The 19565-nt window shown below is 34.2% G+C and overlaps 1 protein-coding gene across 1 annotated transcript in view; it reads right to left on the bottom strand.

The window, feature by feature from the left end:
• The window catches only part of LRRIQ1 (leucine rich repeats and IQ motif containing 1), a gene marked incomplete at both ends in the record, with an annotated part of 102926 nt that overhangs the window by 40987 nt on the left and 42374 nt on the right, over positions 1–19565 (bottom strand). The window contains 4 exons of the mRNA XM_083859631.1: positions 7115–7200; positions 7537–7632; positions 8246–8370; positions 9078–9167. Of these exons, the coding sequence (XP_083715757.1) occupies positions 7115–7200; positions 7537–7632; positions 8246–8370; positions 9078–9167 (397 nt within the window). The remainder of the gene's footprint in view (positions 1–7114; positions 7201–7536; positions 7633–8245; positions 8371–9077; positions 9168–19565) is intronic.

The raw sequence follows: 19565 nt of genomic DNA on the forward strand, positions 1-19565 counted from the left end.
TGGAACAGTGAATCATAAGACTTATGATTAAAATACCTTGAAATTGTATTACATTATACTTTAAATGTTCTCCTTGGAATTTTGGATAACAGAAGCTATAAAAATATTTTAAGTATGAATTATTATTGTCTGTTTTATAGTTCTAAGATACATGGCCATACAAGATAAAAATGTACAAATAGAATTTTTATAATTGCAATTTTTCCAATATCAAGCATACAGTGTTGACAAAAAGACTTCTAACTTTATGCTAGTTACAAAAAACAGTGTCTTTCTTCAATAAAAGATCAAAGAAAAGGTGACAAAATCAAATAAAACCTCTTAAGACAAAATGCAATTGAAAATTTCCAAAGTAATTTTGATTAATTTAAAATAATTCCTGAAAATATCTATCTATTTCTATGTGAGTCTATTAACATTGTTCCAAAATGTTTTAAAAATATCATCTTTCCTTAATCCAATCTCCCACCCAATTCTATAAAAATACCAAGTCCAAAGTTAAACTATACTACAGATTTTTTATGAAATCATTAGTTATTAGTCCCAAGCTAGATTTCTCGAACATTTACTTGTGCACAAAGATAGACGCAGCAAAGTCTTCCATGAACTGGGAAGAAGGGCAAATAATGGAAATTGTTCTTCCAAGCGATTTCCATCAGAAGATTTATCTTTGAATCTTTGCAAAATAACTTAAAGAATCTACGTGGATTTAACATAGTGCCAGACTACTTGAATTTGTACCTGGATCACCTCAACCATTGCCTACAGCTCTTCTGTTATTAAAAATGAGTCCTTTTCTTTGTCTAGTCCCAAATGTAAGCAATACCACATAGATTACTTCATAATACTAGTGCTTTTCAGTCTCTGAGTGAGCTGGGGAAATGAACTGCATGTATGCTTTGATGACATGTAATCAAATGTTTTAGATTTCACACAAAGAACTGTGAAAGAGTCCAATAGTTCAAAATTATAGAAATATCTTCCTGGATTCTGGCATACTCATTTAAATGTGGCTTATCAGATGATGATCTGTGCTCTCAATCTAGAAACCAGGAAGGTAATTTAATGTACATTCTTTGACTGCCTCCAAATACAGAAGTTAAGTTGGACAAACATAAGATGTGTTATGGAAACAATATGGAAGGAGTAGTTACTGTGTGATCTGGCACCACATTCCTAAACTTCTCATTAATATGTGAAACTGAAAAATTAAAATGTTTGCCATTCGTTTTTGTTCTGCAATACCTGTAATTAGGAAAACATAAACATAAACATAACATGACAACTTTAAAGAGATGATAAGACGAAGTCATACACAGCAACAGATGCTTATCTACAGTGTCAATTCATTTAGACGAAAGGCCAGATGTTGTTTTCTAATTGCATGGCAATTAGAACTCCAACTCTTCCAGGACTTTCCAGAAGATACTTCTACACAGAATTGACAATCACAGCAAAAGTAGGGTTTTTTTTCTATTACTAAGAAGATATAAAGGTCATTTGTGTAATGTGTAATAAGGAATAATAATATGCCCCAAATTTTCATTCTGACTGTTGTATCTGTTTTGGGGATGTGCATTTGAGGAAGGTGGGTTGAATTTTTTACTAGTTTTTATATCATTTTTTTAAACTATTTTTAAACTATTATTGCATTGCTGTCCAAAATTCTAAAGTCAAACTAAAAATATTTGCTGACACCTGTGAAATATCTTTATCATTGTGTTCTGGTTCTAGTGATCAAGGTCCACTTCAGCTGCTTTTTAAGTTTTTAAAATTTTTTCCCTATCTATGTGGCATCAAGTAGAATCATAGAACCATTAAGGTTGGAAAAGACCTCCAAGATCATTAAGTACAATGCTTAACCAAACACCACCATGTCAACTAAAGCATAGCACTAAGTGTCTTATCTAGTCATTCCCTGAATGCTTCCAGGGATGGTGACTCCACCATCTCCCTAGGCAGCCCGTTCCAATGCTTAACTACACTTTCAGAAAAAAAAAAAAAAAGAAATCCCTTTTAATCTTTATCTAGTCTTAAAGATCTGTATTTTAACATCTATTTCATAACATACATGATAAATTAGAAGTTTTATGATTTATAATCAAACCTAAAAAAAAAATTCTACCTGATGTCCAACCTGAACCTCCTCTGGCACTGCTTGAAGCCATTTCCTCCTGTTCTGACACTGGTTGCCTGGGGGAAGAGACCAACCCTCACCTGGCTACAGCCTCCTTTCAGAGAGCTGTAGAGAGCTATAAGGTCTCCCCTAAGGTTCCTCTCCTCCAGGCTAAACAACCCCAGCTCCCTCAGCCACTCCTCACAGGACTTGTTCTCCAGAGCCTTCCCCAGCCTTGTTGCCCTTCTCTGGGCATTTTCCAGCTCCTCAGTGTCTTTCTTGTGGTCATGGGCCCAGAACCGGACACAGGACTCAAGGTGTGGCCTCATCAGTGCCATCTACAAGGGGACACTCCCTGCCATGATCCTGCTGGCCACACTATTGCTGATCCAGGCCAGGATGCCATTGGCCTTCTTGGCCACCTGGGCACAGCTGGCTCATGTTCAGCCACTGTCACCAGCATCCCAGCTGCTTTTCCTTTGGGCTGCTCTCCAGCCAGTGTTTCCTAAACCTGCAGCGCTTCTTGGAGTTGTGATCCAAGTGCAGGACCCAGCATATCACCTTGTAGAATCTCATGCAATTGGCCTTGGCCCATCAATCCAGCCTGTCCAGATGCCTCTACAGAGCCTTTCTGCCCTCTAGCAGGTCAGCTTAGTGTCATCTGCAAATTTACTGAGGGTGCCTTTGATTCCTGCCCCCCCTGCCCCACTCCCGATCATGGGTTAAGAGACTGAACAGGTCCAGCCCCAATACTGAGCTCTGGGGAACCCCACTAGCAACCAACTGCCAACTGCATGGAGCACCATTCACTACTGCTCTGTGGGCCTGGCCATCCAGCCAGTTCTTAATCCAGCAAAGAGTGCACCTGTCCAAGCCAACTTCTCCAGGAAAATGCTGTGGAAGGAAGTTTTACTGAAGTCCAGGTAGACAACATCCACAGCCTTTTCCTCATCCAGCAGGTGAGTCACTTGGTCATAAAATGAGATCAGGTTGGTCAAAGCAGGACTTGCTTTTTCTAAAACCAGCTGGCTGGGCCTGATAGATTGACAAGAAAACTTTTTTTGGAGATCAAAAGGTTAAACAAGAAGTAATACACCAGTGTAGGAGAGACAAACTTTCATCCATCTTAAAAGAAAAAGAAGTTAACTGAGAGGCTAATAAAATCCACAAGATGAGGGAAATTCCAAGTTAAGCAAGAAATTTGGTATTATTGTGCCAAGACATCTTTAGGAAGCTAAGACTGTTATGAGTCACAGCCATTTGAGCACAGTGAGGCTCAATAATGTCTGCCGTATTTAGATTTTGAATTAGAATGTCTATAGAATATTATGCACCCAGGTTAACAGCAATATTTCTGACATTGCGCCAATTTTACTTGGCTGCAAACTTTTTGGTTTCTTGCCCACACTTTTTGTATTAGCTTACTGTATAGTAAAAATAGTCAAAGCAGACACAGCACACATTTTGTGTCATTAAAATGCAGGCCACAACTTTCTTTACCTATATGAAGAAGCATACATAACAGTAGTGGATTAGGGCGTACAGGCCTTAAGGCTATTTGTTGCTGGGACTGGTCTGCCTCAATATAAGCCTTACCTGAATCACTCTCTATTGTAAGGCTGTGCTACTTTAAGCTCTCTCTCCCTTGCAATACAAACCACATGATTCAGTGCACTTGCTAGTATTTTCCATATTTTTTTCTTTACTAAGAAGATATGTGGCCAGACATGTGAGGTAAGATACTTCTCAGTTACTTCTACATATCTAGAGTTTAGCTTTGTACTTCAGCAAGTCACTCTAGCTTTTGAGTCTAGGCAATGGAGAACTATAAGTGCTTTTACAGTGAGACTCAAGTAGCCCGTTTTTGAATTACGTTTCAAGAGGAGATTTCTTTCCATAAAACAATGCAAATGACTAACTCAGATGTGGACTCCTGTAATTATCAAATGGATACAATCACTGTTGCACTAGTAGAAGACAAATGTTTTATATGGAAAATAAAAAGGAATAAATTTCCACACCTGAATATATTAAGGAACAAAGCTGTTCAGGGCTGTCCAGTCCAGGTACCAACACAGCAGACATCTTGAAAATATTACAGAGCAAGTAACTGCATAACTCTCTGAATGCAAGCTGGTTTAACACTTTGCATTTGTGAATGTCAGGTCTAAGACAATGGACTTTGACAACATATGGAACCAGAAAACGTATGCTGACAGCTAGTTTGTTTCAAGAAGATCCATCAATACCTTATCATTACCTGCAAGTAATGAGATCCTTACAAAGAATTATCAACAGTATAAAAAAAATGTTTGGGATTATACTGCAATCTCAATATAAAAGCTATAGGTTTAATGTGAAGAGTTTATAATTTATTTTTATCTAAAATCTTTAGAGTTGTTGTTGCCTTGCATTTTCTCAAAGCTTAAACTTTTGTTTCCAAGTCAGACATGTAAGTAGATATAACATCAAAAATAGCTTCTTTATATCTTATAATTCCCACTTCTAAGTGGCTGCTGGTTACTTAGTTTCTGGTGGGTATGAATATTTATCACAAACAAAATTATTTTGTTGTAGTTTGCATACTTCAACTACTTTAATATAGAAAGCTAAAAAGGTAACAGTTGTAATTATAACACTGAAGACCTGAAAATCCAAAAGAAAGAACAGAAATAGTATTTCTAAAACTTTCCATATGCAGCATCACTAAGTACAATATAAATGAACCTCATTTCAATGCAGATGAAGGCAATAGGATGGTAACTTCTATGAGAACATTAAAAGGCAACATTGACATCTACTTATTCAAATGAATTCAATCTGCTTTTGACTATTAGAAGGAATAAAATCTCTCTTGTAATTTCTGCGTCAGTAGCCTTAAACTCAAAGGAATTGCCTAAGAGTGTGACCTGTCTCTCCATAGTTACACAGAAATTGCTATAAGTAACCAAGCATGAGCAGTACCACACAGAGATCTAGGAAAGATACTGGCAGCCCAAGGAGTCTGGTTACAGTTTCCTGATCTGGAGCTGGCTAGCCTCAGGATAACGTGTATCCACTCCTATTTAAACACTGAAAAGTCCCTCTGTTCCACCAGACCCTCAAAAAGATCCTGATTTACTCTCACCACTTTCAGAGGATGTACCTGATGGAAAACATAATTATATAACTGGAGATTCTTTTCACATGGAGACTATTTGTATGATCAGTATCATTTTTTCAGTAAAGGATCAGAGCTTTAATATCAACTAAATACAAAAATACTTGTTTTGATTGATAATTTCCATTATCAATTTCCAATAATTTCTTTATTGACCAAGGAAGGAATCACTGTCAGTATGCTGTATGAGAAAGAAGAGTCAGCTTGATTACCTTTTTACTGGAGAAGGATGGAGTGAAATATTTTCAATCACATTTTTGGTGTTGGAAAATATGCTTTCTACTCATCTGAAAACAACCCTGTGATTTTAATGATTGAGAGAGAAACCCATACAGGCAAATTATATACATAGGTTATCTTTGTGCTTGATGTAATAGTCTGAAAATAACCCTGTATGAGGTAGTGTCAAGAGGAGAATATTTGAAACTATAAAAACATTGGGGAAAAGTTTTTTCAATTTTTTAAAAAACTAGCAATGTACTTTGAGAATATTCCAAGCATTACATTAAAAAGCTCAACACTCATACATCATATTGAATAATCTGAACAAAGTGAATATAAACATATCCAAGAAATCCATTAGAACTACAACAAAAATAGGATAGCAAATTTGATATGCTCAATCAGACATCTAGGACTGGATTAATTACTAACACAAGACAGACAGCATATGGAGAAAAAAGATACAACCTAATAAGTTTTATTCATTGAAAAATTATACAGAGGCCAAAAACCAGTGTATATATATATATATATATATATATATATATATACACCTCAGCTGCACACCAGACACTTTTTACAATTTTTTAAAAATAAGGTAACATGGTAGGGCACCATGGAAACCTAGGAAGAGTTCAATATAATAACATTAACTTATCCATATACTCTCATCTCCACAAAGCATGGTTTGCTGATTACATGTCTTTTTGTCACTTACCCCTTTTATTATTTTTTTAACTATAGATCATTTTTATCATATTTAGTCTTAGTCATAGACACGGTATTTCAAGCAGAAAAAATATACAGAACAACTTTGCGTAAATATATCTGTAGACTGATTTTTTTCCACTCAAAGAGAAAAAATATCTTTCAATATTTTCAACACTTAACACAGAAGAGTTTTGCAAAGTTATGCAGAAGAGTGTAGCCTGTGATACAAAAAATAAGCAAATAAAGGTGCATTTTCTAAAGACCATTTAGTGCCAGGTCCTATGGTCAACTAGGATCTTAAATGTTTCAATCTTTCTTGTACTATCAGTATTTGACTAATACGTTTATTAATATATGCCAGCAATATTTCTATTAGCCTATCATATTAACAATTAATGATTCTAAGACAGGTTCATCGACATTATAAGTATTTGAGAAGAAGCAGAACGCAACTGGATGAAAAGCTGGATAGGCTTCATCTATTTCCACAGTAAATATATAATTTTAAAAATTGAATTATTTACTTTCATATACATCGAAGTGTTGTCTCCATAAATAGTTCTTGCATAAGTGAAAATTTTTAACTTAAGATCTTCCCAAGAAGAAAACACAAGAAGTACAACATGCAGAAACACAAATTCCACATCTAGAAAAAGTGATACATGAACAGGAAGAAACAAAACTTCTGTTTACCATAGCTGTCAAATATTCAACTTCAAAATCCAGTAGAATGGTTTTAAAATCTAAATATGTTGATTTAAACTGAGTTGTTTTTACTGAAACACACTCCATCGTTAATCAAATTAATGTTTAATATTGTACAAGCAAAGTTTTTAAAAGAGAAACAGAATTTTAAGAATGGAAAAATTACTTCAATATAACAATTATTTTAACTGCTGACTTACCTAAACTTTTATTATTGTATTTTTTAGGTTGCATTCTATGGGCCCTCTTCAGCATTAGCTGTGCAGTAGAAATATCCTTAAAACCCCTAAGGGAAGAAAATAACTTACTAAATATTTCACATGTATTATGTTACACCAGCTGCATATTATCGTATAATACACTTTTCAAAAAGAATACTGGTGTGTGGTACTGATCCATAGTATGAAACTCTCTAAGTTACAGAGATAGCCGCAATTCTTAACATGACATTATTGCAACTTATTAAGACAGTTTCCCAGACACTTACAAAAATAATTACAATAATTTTTACTTTGGTAGAAAACAGAGATTCTTCAAAAGTGGAACTTAAAAAAAGCAAGCAACAACAGCCAATGATATCTGTTCTTGGAAGTCACTGTGCAAATAAAAGAGCCTAACATACCATTCTTCTGATATTTTCTCTTCCTTTTCAGACATAAATAAAAATTCATTTTTTTCCTTCCAGTTAGAAAGCTGTGACATTGTTTCTCTCCCTGACCTGGAAACAAAGTATAAGAGCAGTACTGAAAGGTAAGTAAATTAGAAAGGGTCTAGGGTTACACTATTTTGCAGCCTTTGTTATTCTGCAACTTGTTTGTGCCTTTTAAAGGCACTTTTGAAGCTTGGAAATGATTAAAAAAAAATCCATTTTAATACTCCATGAAGGTTTTATCTTGGAGAGTAATAAAAGTCTGCCATCAATTTGAAATGTTTACATTTCAATTACTTGAAGCATATTTCAGTCCTTTCACAGAATGCAGCTGTTTAAGAAATCCCTTTTAATCTTTATCTAGTCTTAAAGATCTCTATTTCAACATCTATTTCATAACATATATGAAAAAATAGAAGTTTTATGATTTATAATCAAACCTAAATAAATAAAACTACACATATATATTCTTATATTCCTAATTATGGTGGTCAATGAAAAATAGCAACTGAATTTAATATATTTGGTTTTAGAAAGTAAATAGATTTTAATTCCAGTAATATCACATTAACCAAAAGTGGCAAAAGCATCAGAAAATAGCCTCTTCTTTTTTTTTTTTTTTTTTTTTTTTGTCAAATCAAAATGAACTAAATAAAATTTAAAATAATTTAATTTAACTTACCTGCTATGAAAATGGATTTTTTCTGCTGAGTATGAATGTGGTCTGTTAGCAGACTGCCAAACTTCTTGTGGTACTAATGGCAAACTATGTGATTGTCCACTGGAATCTGAAGACCTAGAAAACTTCTAAGAGGAAGAAAAGGAATGAGCTGATTGCCCCCGTAAGTTTGAGTTTAAAATGCGCAGGAAAACCTGCACCAGGGTTTGCAGTTTATCACCATATCTGAAAGGATTCTTAATGGCGATATGCCCATTACAGACCTTACTTTCAACTAACTGAATAGGACAAAAAGATGACTTTAGTTACACTTAACATCCCCAAATACAATAAATTATATATTTATAAGACTCCTTTCTTAATTGTAGGAAACATTAGTAATACTATGCTTGTAATAAGAATACAAAACTCTACAAAAACAAAAAGCCAAAACTTCAAAGTTTATCAAATATCTAGCAGACATTATAGTTCGATGACATTTAGCTTTTCTGAAAACATTCAGCTGTTGTGATATAATGCAGATCTTAGTATTTTTAAAGTAGTTTGTCAACTAGCAATTTTTAATCCATTGCCAAATGTGCAGATGAAGTACATCATCTTTTTTTTCTGCTACTGTGAAATAAAGTGTTGAAATAAATCCAAAATAAAGAAAAAAATAAGCAAATGAAAGAAAATCTAAAAGAAAAATTGCATCTGGAGATGAGAAGGAAGTCTGAGACTTATAGAAGTAATTGTGTTTTTAAGTCACTAAATTGTCCTATTAATCACTCCAGAATAGCATATCCTTAAGGAATGAATAAAGACTGAAGACTAAGTTGTTTCTGTGACATGTTACCTTTGGCCAGTGGAGCTGGTTTGAGAGCAGGAGTGTTTTTGAAGGGAAACGGGTGGAATCTAGACTTAGCCATTCCTTCTCTAATGCAGCCTGCATGAATGAGCAAAGTCAAATGGTGAACTGATAAAATCAGTTTAGTTATGATAACTCTTGCAAAGTCTCTTTTAAATTGTCTTACATACTCTGTACATCTTTTCAATTTGTGTATCAGAACTACCACCTGCAGAGCAATCACACTCAAAGCACCTTTGGATATGCTGTGGTGTACTGTTTTATTTTAAACAAATCAGATCAACAGTATTTGTGGGTTGTGGAGGTCTTTTTTGGGTTTTGGTTTTGCATAAGATGCACACCCCCTCTTTCTCAAATTCCTGTAATTTTATTCCAACATTGTTTGTAAATTCAAGTCATTATAAAAGACTGCCAAACTGAAAAAATGGTGATATTCCATTATAGACCTCACTTTCAACCAACTGAATAGGACAAAAAGGTGACTTTAGTTACACTTTACATCCCCAAATATATATACATTTATAGGGCTCCTTTCTCTTAATTGTAGGAACAAAAACCTTCAATACTTAAAGGCATAAGGAACATGAAGAGCTTTGTGCACTGGTTTTCACTGAGTATTTTATGTCCAGATGTAGGTGCCTGATTCTGTCAAACTTGGTTTTGTGGAACTGAATTGGTGAGTAATTTTCATTGAAATTTGGGGTTTAAAAAAAGTAAATTCTATATAATGCTATATGCTTCAATTATGCAGTTTTATTTCTGATGTAATGGATTAAATGGGAAACTAAAATAATTGTTGGAATGAAGAAGGGTGACAGAATTAATTGCTAACTGCTGTCCTTAGCACTTTAAGGCAGAATTCAGTTTCCCTTCATTAAAGAAACCCTCTAGACTTTGTTTCAAACCCAACCTGTATATGACTTGTTTTTCTTACAGGTGCTTGAAGTTTTTACCACATCTTTTTAATATATTCTGATAAGTGAGAGAATCAAATCACTCCCACACAGGAAGTAAATATTACTGAAGAATTTGGTTTGACTTACTGGGCTCGTCATTCAGGTTCTTCTTACTTGAACAGCAAAGAGCCTGGGGTTCATTCTTTTGAAAATGTCAGCTTTATAAAACTTCACTACCTCTCTCCCATTCATAAAATATTTCAGATTGTAGTGATTCCTGACCTTGAGAAATGATCCTAAGTTTTGAATACCTTGCTGTGTAGTTTGCGTAAACAGGACTTTGTACAGTCTTAGATTGGTGAAAAAGATCTTCCAAGGCCTTTGAAATTCTGAGAGATAAAAGGATCATATTCCAGGTATTTTGCAAAGTTAGTTCAGGTACTGGTCACACAGTCTGGTGGCTCTAAGATCACTCTTTTTCCTTCCATTATGATCAAGCTTTGAAAAATAATGTTTGACTTTATTTTCTTGTCTTAAAAGGGATGAATTCCTACATCTGATTAATTCCCTGCTTCTGGAATTCCGTTATTTGATTACAGTATGTTTTGGGTTTCATTCCTTTATTTAATAAATATGGAAAAATTCTATGCCCTCATTATTAACAGATAACCATTCTTCCCCATCTCAATGTTTCAATTAATGATAAATATATAATATTATCCATTTTATCATACCTCCTCTCTTGGGTCGTTACGAAATCTACGTAAATAAACTGCAGAGACATGCAACAAATAAAAAGTATCCCATTCTTTAACTTTTACAGTTATTCACAATCCACTAATTTATCTCTCCTCAGTGATGTGATTACTCTTATGCTGATAACCATTGAATGGTTGATTCACACAATTTTTAATTAAAAAAAAATCCATTCCAGAAAGCAGACTGTAGTAAATCAAATCCCAAAGGTGATCAATTAAATATGTGACATGGTACAATTTGAACATAGAAGTCTGACAAGTTCATATCTCAGCAGAGACAAAGCTACAACAATTGAAGTTTTACAATTACCTGGGTGCTCTGGGTAGAATGTTCAAGAAGAAAAGCTATGAAAAAGGTACAACATCTAAATTAAAACTTCCAGTGAAAATAGATATTATTCCACCTTGTGCTTTTTAAATTTACTTCTCAATTGCACTACGCAAATCGTATTTCTAATTTTTCAGATGAAAATTTTTCACTGATTTTTCACAACTGGGCATACAATCCAGTCAACAGTGCTGGTATATACAGGTATATGAAAATAGCAAATTTTGGAAATTTTTATTCCTCCTCTATTTGTGAAAGAACCAATACAGGTGGGAGAGAGGTAGATTTCTACTTCTTGTACAATTAAAATGTTAACCAACTTAATCAGTGTGTACAATGGTGTGTCCATTATTTACCTGAGTTTTTACATGTCTTACAGGAGCAGTGAATATTATCCAAGCTCTAACATCAGATGTCAGACCAAGCCTCCATGCTGCCTAGCTGAATTTTTACCTCTCTGATGAAATAGTTTGTAAAAGAAAAAAAACCCAAAAAAACCCAAACAAAAACAAAAACTCCTCAAGCAAGCAAACAAAAAACCAAACCAGAAGTCCCCATGAGAAATAACACTCCAAAGGTGTAGCAAATTTTTTGGAACAAGAATCACTTAGCAGTACACTGATTGAATCCTTTTGCTTTATAGTTGTACCATAACCAAATTAAAGTTATTAACTCTTAATATTTATGTTGAAACTTTTCTCACTAATATTTTCCTAGTTCAGTGTTTGCCATTTATTAACTTAGTACTACTAGTAGTTTTATTTCTTTTGTAGCCTATAAAATGTATGTCAGTGTCCTAAGTGTTGAAAAGAAATATCAGTAAAAATATAGAGGTATGAATCAAAGGTATAAATATGCACAAGAAGAAAAAGAAAAGACAACTGAGCTACCATTATATCCATCTTTTACCCCTATGAATGTACAGCATATCATAAAATTGCACCACATTGATGCTTGCTTTGTCCACAAAAATAAAAATGTAATTGATTTTCAAACACTCCCTTCCACTATGTTTTCCCTGGACTTTTTCACAGCACTAAGCTCAAGAAACCTCTGTTCACACCTTCCCTGTAAACAGTCCTAATGAAAAGTTTATGACAGATTTACCAACAACTAAGGCTTAAAACTAGATTTGTTTATACTGATATTGTCCACTAAGATTAAAAACCAACAATCTCAGATGAATTACAAAGCATCAAATAAAATGACAGTTTTTGATTGTATGGTCTACATGAACAGCTATATGTGTGCTATATTTGTATTTATTTCTAAAACCAAATTAAGTAATTTCCTAAATACTGAGGTAAACACTGTGGCTTTACACATATGTGTAAATCACATACAGTTGTATTTATCACATATGTATTGTTCATCTGAAGGTATCTTTTATGCTTTTGTATTCTCCATATTTTATTACCGTGTTTGTTTCAAGAAGTCTGTATTAATTACTTCAAGATTCACATTTCACAAACACACATAACATATATAGACCTTTCTGGTTTTTGTTGCACCTATTTTTTTGTAAACTCATTTGAAACAAATTTTTAAATTTTTAAACACAATACAATTATCCATGATACATACGTCCAGGAAGGACGTGTGAATCTACTTGATGTTCAGGTTTTCTTTCTGAATTTTAATAATGAAACTTTTATATTATTGGCTATTTACATTTATCCATTAGAATCAAGAACTTTTTATCCTGATTCATAATGCATTTTTTACCCTTTGAGATACTACTACTACTGGGTTCCTCCTTTGATTTTGCAGCTCACTAACAAATTGTGTGGAGGCTTAGGGATTTTTTTTTTTCCTATGGCATATTATATATAGCCTATAGCCTTCATTTTGTTCCCCCTTCATTTTTCAAGTATTGACTCGATTGCTTCCTCTGCAAAATGCAATGACTATTTACATCAAGCTTTGAGCTTTTGTAGTCTCAGAAACAGAATTCAATCCTACAATGAGCAAAGTGAGTGAGAATGGTTCTGCTAACTTTAATTGGGTCTGAATGAGCTGCTGAAAAGTCGAGTTTTAGTGCAAACATTATTTACACAATCTAATCCTAAGCATTTTTTATATGCTCTGGATTACATTCTGGAGCTAAATACACTTTTATAATACATCATGACTACATATAATTAGGGCTGTTCTGAGCCATATTTACACCATGAACAAAAAATAGTTCTCAGGACAGCGTCAAACTTACACGCAGCTTTGAAGTGCTTCTAAAAGTAACTGTCCAAACTGTGAATAATGCCATCACATATTGCCTTTCATCTCCCTGAGATCAAGGAGGATCACAAGAGCATAATAGAAACCAAACCAACTCCTGAAACTGTACTATGGTTTGAAGCAGAGGATGCAAAAAGACATTAACAATACAGGCTGAAAAGAAAGGCCAGCACTTGACATCTAACAACTCTGTTATGGTCAGAGCAAATATCCATCTACATCAGTACTCTGCTTCCAAAAGAGTTCAGTAGCTGTTGCTTATAGAAAGAATGAAGAAAGCTGGACGTGATGAGGACAATTCTTCCTTTAGTACATTCTTTTAGACCTTGGAAAACGACAGTTTAAGGACCTTCTGCTAAAATCTAGGGAAATATTCCTCACTCTAAAACTGCAATTTAATTTCTAATGACGAAGGTAACTATCTAGTTGGCATGTTTATGAGATTTGCATTCTTTCTAGATTGACATAGAGGTGACACAGCATACAACTCAGGATGTAACTGCTGAAGCAGTGTAGATTAACTTGAAAAGGGCATCATGTTGTACGCCACAGGACCTGAAGCTACCCCAGGTTTACAAGTGTGGTGGACCTCCTAACTACTATCTAAGAAAACAGTGAAACTATCTTTGAAAATCAGGGGAAACTAACTCTTTATATCTCTTTCTTCTTTCATCTCCTCATTCACTCATTCACTGTTTTCAGGACAGCAATGGTTTAATCAGAAAAAAAAAAAAAAGATATTTATGTAGTGCATTTATTAATATGGTATTTTAAGACAAAAACAAGTAAATTTCCCAACAATATAGACAAGAAGAAAGCTAATGTTCAAAACACACTGTGAACTAAGAGTAATGACTGGTTCCTGATCATTACAACCTAACAGGAAGAATGGCCAGGGAAAAAGAAAAAGGATCTTCTATTAGAAACACTATTTCCACATTAGAATTTCATAGAAATAGTGTGTGGAACCGTCTGCTTTGAAAAAAGATTTGCCTGTCATCCAGTTCACCTGCCTGGGTTTATCCAACATGTTTTTCTGTACTTTTCCTCCCCTCTATGAGGTAGGTCATTAGCATCATCCTGAGGAGGAGAGACCCTTTTTCAACCAGATGTTACAAAGTATCTGCCCTCTCCACATTCAAATTTGTTTTTAAAAAGAATACTATGTAATTAGAGTAAACAAATTAATGAAACAGAATGAATCTTTCCATTAGTATTCTCTATAGAATACAAATTTGAATAAAATTCTTCTGACTGATGCTGTCTTTAATTTCTAGTTTTTAATGAGTATATTTGAATAGGGCAGTTAAAAGTCTTGTTCACTGAAAGACAATAAAAAAGGCAAAAGCAAAGACAAATGAAAGGCAGAACCTTCGACATCTTTGTATGACTGTTTTAAACACAAAAATTCTTTTGGGGCAACACACTCCACATGAAGAACTACTTTTCCTGATATTAAACATCCTGTTGGTTAAATACTTGCTTAGACTGGGAGGGGTGTGGTAAGGCAGAAGGCTCTTGTGCAGAAGGTTAACCCTCTGGATGCTTACAGCCAGACCACTGGAACTGTCTTTCATCTGGCAGAAAGCTGTAACTTTCTCTCTTGGTTCCTGGCAAACATATTTCACTCTGTAGGATATTTCACTTAAATAACAGGCTAATCCAAGACAACATATTTCATTTCTTTTTAAACTAAACTTATTTCTGCCAAGGCCTGAGTACTTGCTGGGAATTTCTTCTCTTAAAGCCTAAATAAGTTTTAACAGATTTCTTAAGAAATCATGAATTTCTAGCTCTTACAGCTGAACCAGAAGAACCAGATCACTTTTCTATGCTCTTTTGTATATTGTTGATAGACTGTGATTGAAAACTTCCTTTGAAATTAAAGATCTGAATATATTTGTGTATTTAGCCTTTTCTTTCATCCAGTCCTTTGAGGAATCAGATTACTCTAGTAACTAGTTTTTCTGTGAAACTCAAGTTCATGTGTAAAACTTAGTTCAATGTTAGAAAGTTGAACATCAGTTTAGATCCAGACTTTGTAAATAACTTCCAAAGCTAAGAAACATCAGATACGATCATCCTCAACTGAATCTTCTGTTAGCAGCAATATTATTCCACTCATAATACTACAAAAATTTAATCTAAACTCTGCCATTTGAAATCTATATGTAAATGCATTTAAAAATATTATTAAAAATTGTAAAATCTTTTTAATTAGATAGATTAGAGGATACACATTTTACAGAAAATATATATATGAACTTCAAGGAGTAGGAAAAATAGTCCTTTTCTCGGAGTTTGTCTTCCAGTATTCTTCACATATTTTATGTGCTGAAGATAAATAGGTTAGCACTCTAATAAAGGTTATTTTAACCTTTGGCAATACTTCTTTTTCAACCCTGTCTTTATATAAAACCATATATATACCTTAAAAAAGAAATCCGGGTACAGCTGCACTCTATGACTGCTAAAACCAAACAGTTTCAAGTCAAAAAAAAAGTAGTGAGTACCACATGAATTCCAGAGAAACGTTGCAAAGATTAATTGACCTCAAGAGATTTTATAGACTTACAAAAACTGGTTAATTATTAGAATACATTCTTGTAGGAAAATGAGAGGACAAGGAGAGTTGTCCATTTCTAAGAAGGATTTATTCATCATTACTGGAAAAATCCCATTCTGTTAACAAAAACATTAAAGAAAATATTATTCCAGAATGTCTTCTCCAAATGTAATTTCCCCTAACTTTTAAATAAGCTCGGAAAACTGTTCTCTAAAATTCTGATGCATACATATGTATGTATATATTTACATTTAATACATGTACCAATGGGTCTGCTCACCACAAATGCAAATCAAATGAGAAGAATTTATTGTGGAAAAGTAAATGAACAATGAAAATTTCAAGGACCACAGAAGGTTTTTTTTAAATAAAAGGTTGAATGTCTTCATACGTAATTAACTCTCCAAAAGCCTCCATCTTATTGTAGTTCATGCCAGTCATTCACAAACTATGTGACCTCAATTTTTCTAAAAACGCATTTTTGTCTTATGCCTGACATCATTCAAAGGAAGCTCTCCATCCTTTCCTTGAATACAGGAATAAAAAATACAGATGGGTAAATGGTAACTTCAACTACAAAAGTTAGACATGATTCAAGTAAGCTTGAAAAATCTTTTGAGATATAAAACCCCACCCATCTCAACAAACATCAAGCTCCTGGAACGTTCAAGCCACCCCACAAAATGGGTCTAAGACCCCAGATACAGTTTTCCCCCAATAACAGGACATGAATATTCAGGACTTCCCCTCTCTTGACTCTGGCATATGACACAAATTTTTGCTGCTATGTCTCTATAAACCTTTTCCCAAGTTCTTCAACCTCCCTGAAAACAAGGAAACAAAACTTTTAAGGGGCAATGAGTCAAAAACTTAACAGAATAGCCAAGGAACCCCTCAACCACATCCCTTAAATACTGTGCATTCAAGGAATTTTGAAGGAACATGATCCAAAGTTTTCTATCCAGCTTAGATAATGAATATTAAAACACAATAGAAAAGAAAGCTGTGATTCAGCTTGCAGTTTTGTCTAAAGAAGGGAAGTCATGCAGAAGCACAGGGTAATACAAAATAGAGTAGTCACAAGTTTATAGTCATTTACCCTTTAACATGTTTCAAAGTTCATGTCACATGAAAGATTAGATTCAATTTCAAGAAAACTTTTCTTTTTTTAAAAAAAGTCTCTATTTCAGAAACAAGAACAAAAAAATTATTTGGAAGCTAAAGAGCAAAGCAGGGCTAAGTTATAAGCATAGATTTTCTTGAATTTTTGTTAACAAACCTCTAATTGCACTACAAAATCCTTAATTTTAAAGAGGTGCATCTGAATTATCTCTCACCTTCACTTATACTGTCCTTCTTATATGTCTCTAGCACTGTCTCTTCCATTTGAAATAAATTATCCACAAATGAATCTGCAAGTTGAAATTTGTTAATTCATACCTGTATTCTCAACACCTTCGTTTGGGACATGTAATGATAGTATTTGGAAAGAAGTTAATTTTTTGGGATGTTTTCCTGGTTTATGAAATGATCAATAGCTACTCCGATATCCATATTAAAAAAAAAAAAAAAAAAAAAAAAAAAAAAAAAAGTAATATTCATTCTAAAAAATACTAGAGTGAGTAGTAAGAGTATTTAGCATTTAGGATTCCTCATCTTACTCAATTCTAGGACAAACTAGACATAAATAGTTTTTAGCTAAATTAAGACTTTATTATAGCATATGATGTCTTTGGGGTTTTTTATCATTCTTTGTTTACACTGTTAGAAACTAAAGCATTGCATGAAAAGTCCATTATGGCTGCACATCCTTTTCTGTGGGAATGCTTCCTAGAAAGTCAGACCCTGGCCAACAGTATTGACCATACACTGGACTTTGCACTCACCCTTACTGAACATTATGAGGCTCTGGTCAGCCTGTCTATCTGGCCTGAGCAGGCTGCTCTAAAGAACACCCTGATCCTCCAGCATGCCAACCACTGCCCTCAATACAGTGTCATCTGCACACTTGAGATTGCATTATGTTCCATCATAGAGGTAGATAATTAAATTTTTTACTATTTTTGTCCCCCTATCATCCATGATGAGCTCCATTAATTACTGTCCATCAATAATTACGACTGTGTAATTTTGCACCACAAAATGCAGCTATTTGAGCCTGATAGTGCATTCAATTTGTTAACGACCTTATTGTCTACTTTTCCAGCCCATATCAATAAATTTTGGAATAAGACTCTGGGAGACAGCAACAGCCTTGCTAAAATAAAGGCACCTAATATGCACTGCACTCCCCTTATTCATAGTGCCAGTCACCTTGTGACAGAAAACAATGAAGGTGATGAGTCCTTGGTAAATCCATGCTAGGTTCTCACAATCACCTTCTTTCATGTGTTTAGAAATGGCTTCTTAATGTATTTACTCCAAGCATTCCCAGAAAGAGAGATAATGTTGATGGCTTCTAGTTCCCTGTACCTTCTTCAATTTTCTGAAGATGGGTGCAATGGCTGCCCTTCTTCAGTCACAAGTAACCTCCCTAGTTGCTGTGATCTTTCAAAGATCATAGAGAGTAACTTCGAAATTATATCAGGCAGCTTGTTCAACTCCCTTGGAGGCATCCTATCTGTTTCCTTGGACTTGCATCTGTTCAAGGGAGTTAAGCTGCGCTGTAATTGGATAACAGCTGCTTTCTTCTAAAACCAAAGGATTTCAAGCTCCAGGCAATGAGACATGCAGAGATTTAAGTGCGGAGGATCACAAAAGCTGACATCTCATGTTCCTCTTTGGTCCTTCCCTAAGAACTGCAATTTAATTCAATAACCATATTTACTGAACCAATGGCTACTTCTCACAGAGCACATACATATCAAATAGGTTAGCTTCTGAAATTTGTAAATAGGGACTACTGAAAAATCTTTTTAAATGGAAATCAGTATATATGGACATGCTAAATATTAGCATTTAACTAGATATTTTAAACATAGTCTATATATATACACCAAAACATCAGTTTCAACATCACACAAAAATTAAAGAACTTAGGGAAGATATATTCAATGATTAGAGATCCCTAGCTCAGCTTTTCGAGAGACTCCAGATGTACTAATTTAGAAGATGTACCCATTTAGAAGAACTTATGACTGTATTATTGCTTCCATTTATAATGATGCTTTTGGCTTAGAACAATTATCCTTTGACACTACAGTAGTGAGCAGAAGCTTCAAAGAACTAAAGCTTTTTTTTTTCACTTACATACATTTTTCCATTGCTTGCCTTGCTTATTCAGTTTTGATGCTTTGTCTTTAGAGATGTAACACTAGGAATTACAATTAATGATATTGCTATCCTTTGATACCCCATAGAAGCTAAATGTAATTTAGAAAAATACTACACCATTTGCTACATATAGGTTCCAAATTATATCTGTAGTGCCATGCATCACTAGTAGGCTTTCCTTTGGGATGCATTTGCTTGAATCTGACTATGTAGCCAAGAACTGGATAGAGACAAGTGATAAAGATAGGCTTTGTTTAAAAATTAACAGCATTTCAGATGGTAGGAAGAACTGAGATCTCATGGTGGAAGGCCAGAAAGCAACCAGAGCATATTATGCATGAGCGGTGAAGCTGGAACGTTAGTGACAGCCTTTAGTAGCTGTGGTTGTGTTTATTTTTGCAGGTACTAACTGCAGCAATC

Source organism: Zosterops lateralis (genome assembly GCF_965231275.1).
Source record: "Zosterops lateralis genome assembly, chromosome: 4".
NCBI classification, from domain to species: domain Eukaryota; kingdom Metazoa; phylum Chordata; class Aves; order Passeriformes; family Zosteropidae; genus Zosterops; species Zosterops lateralis.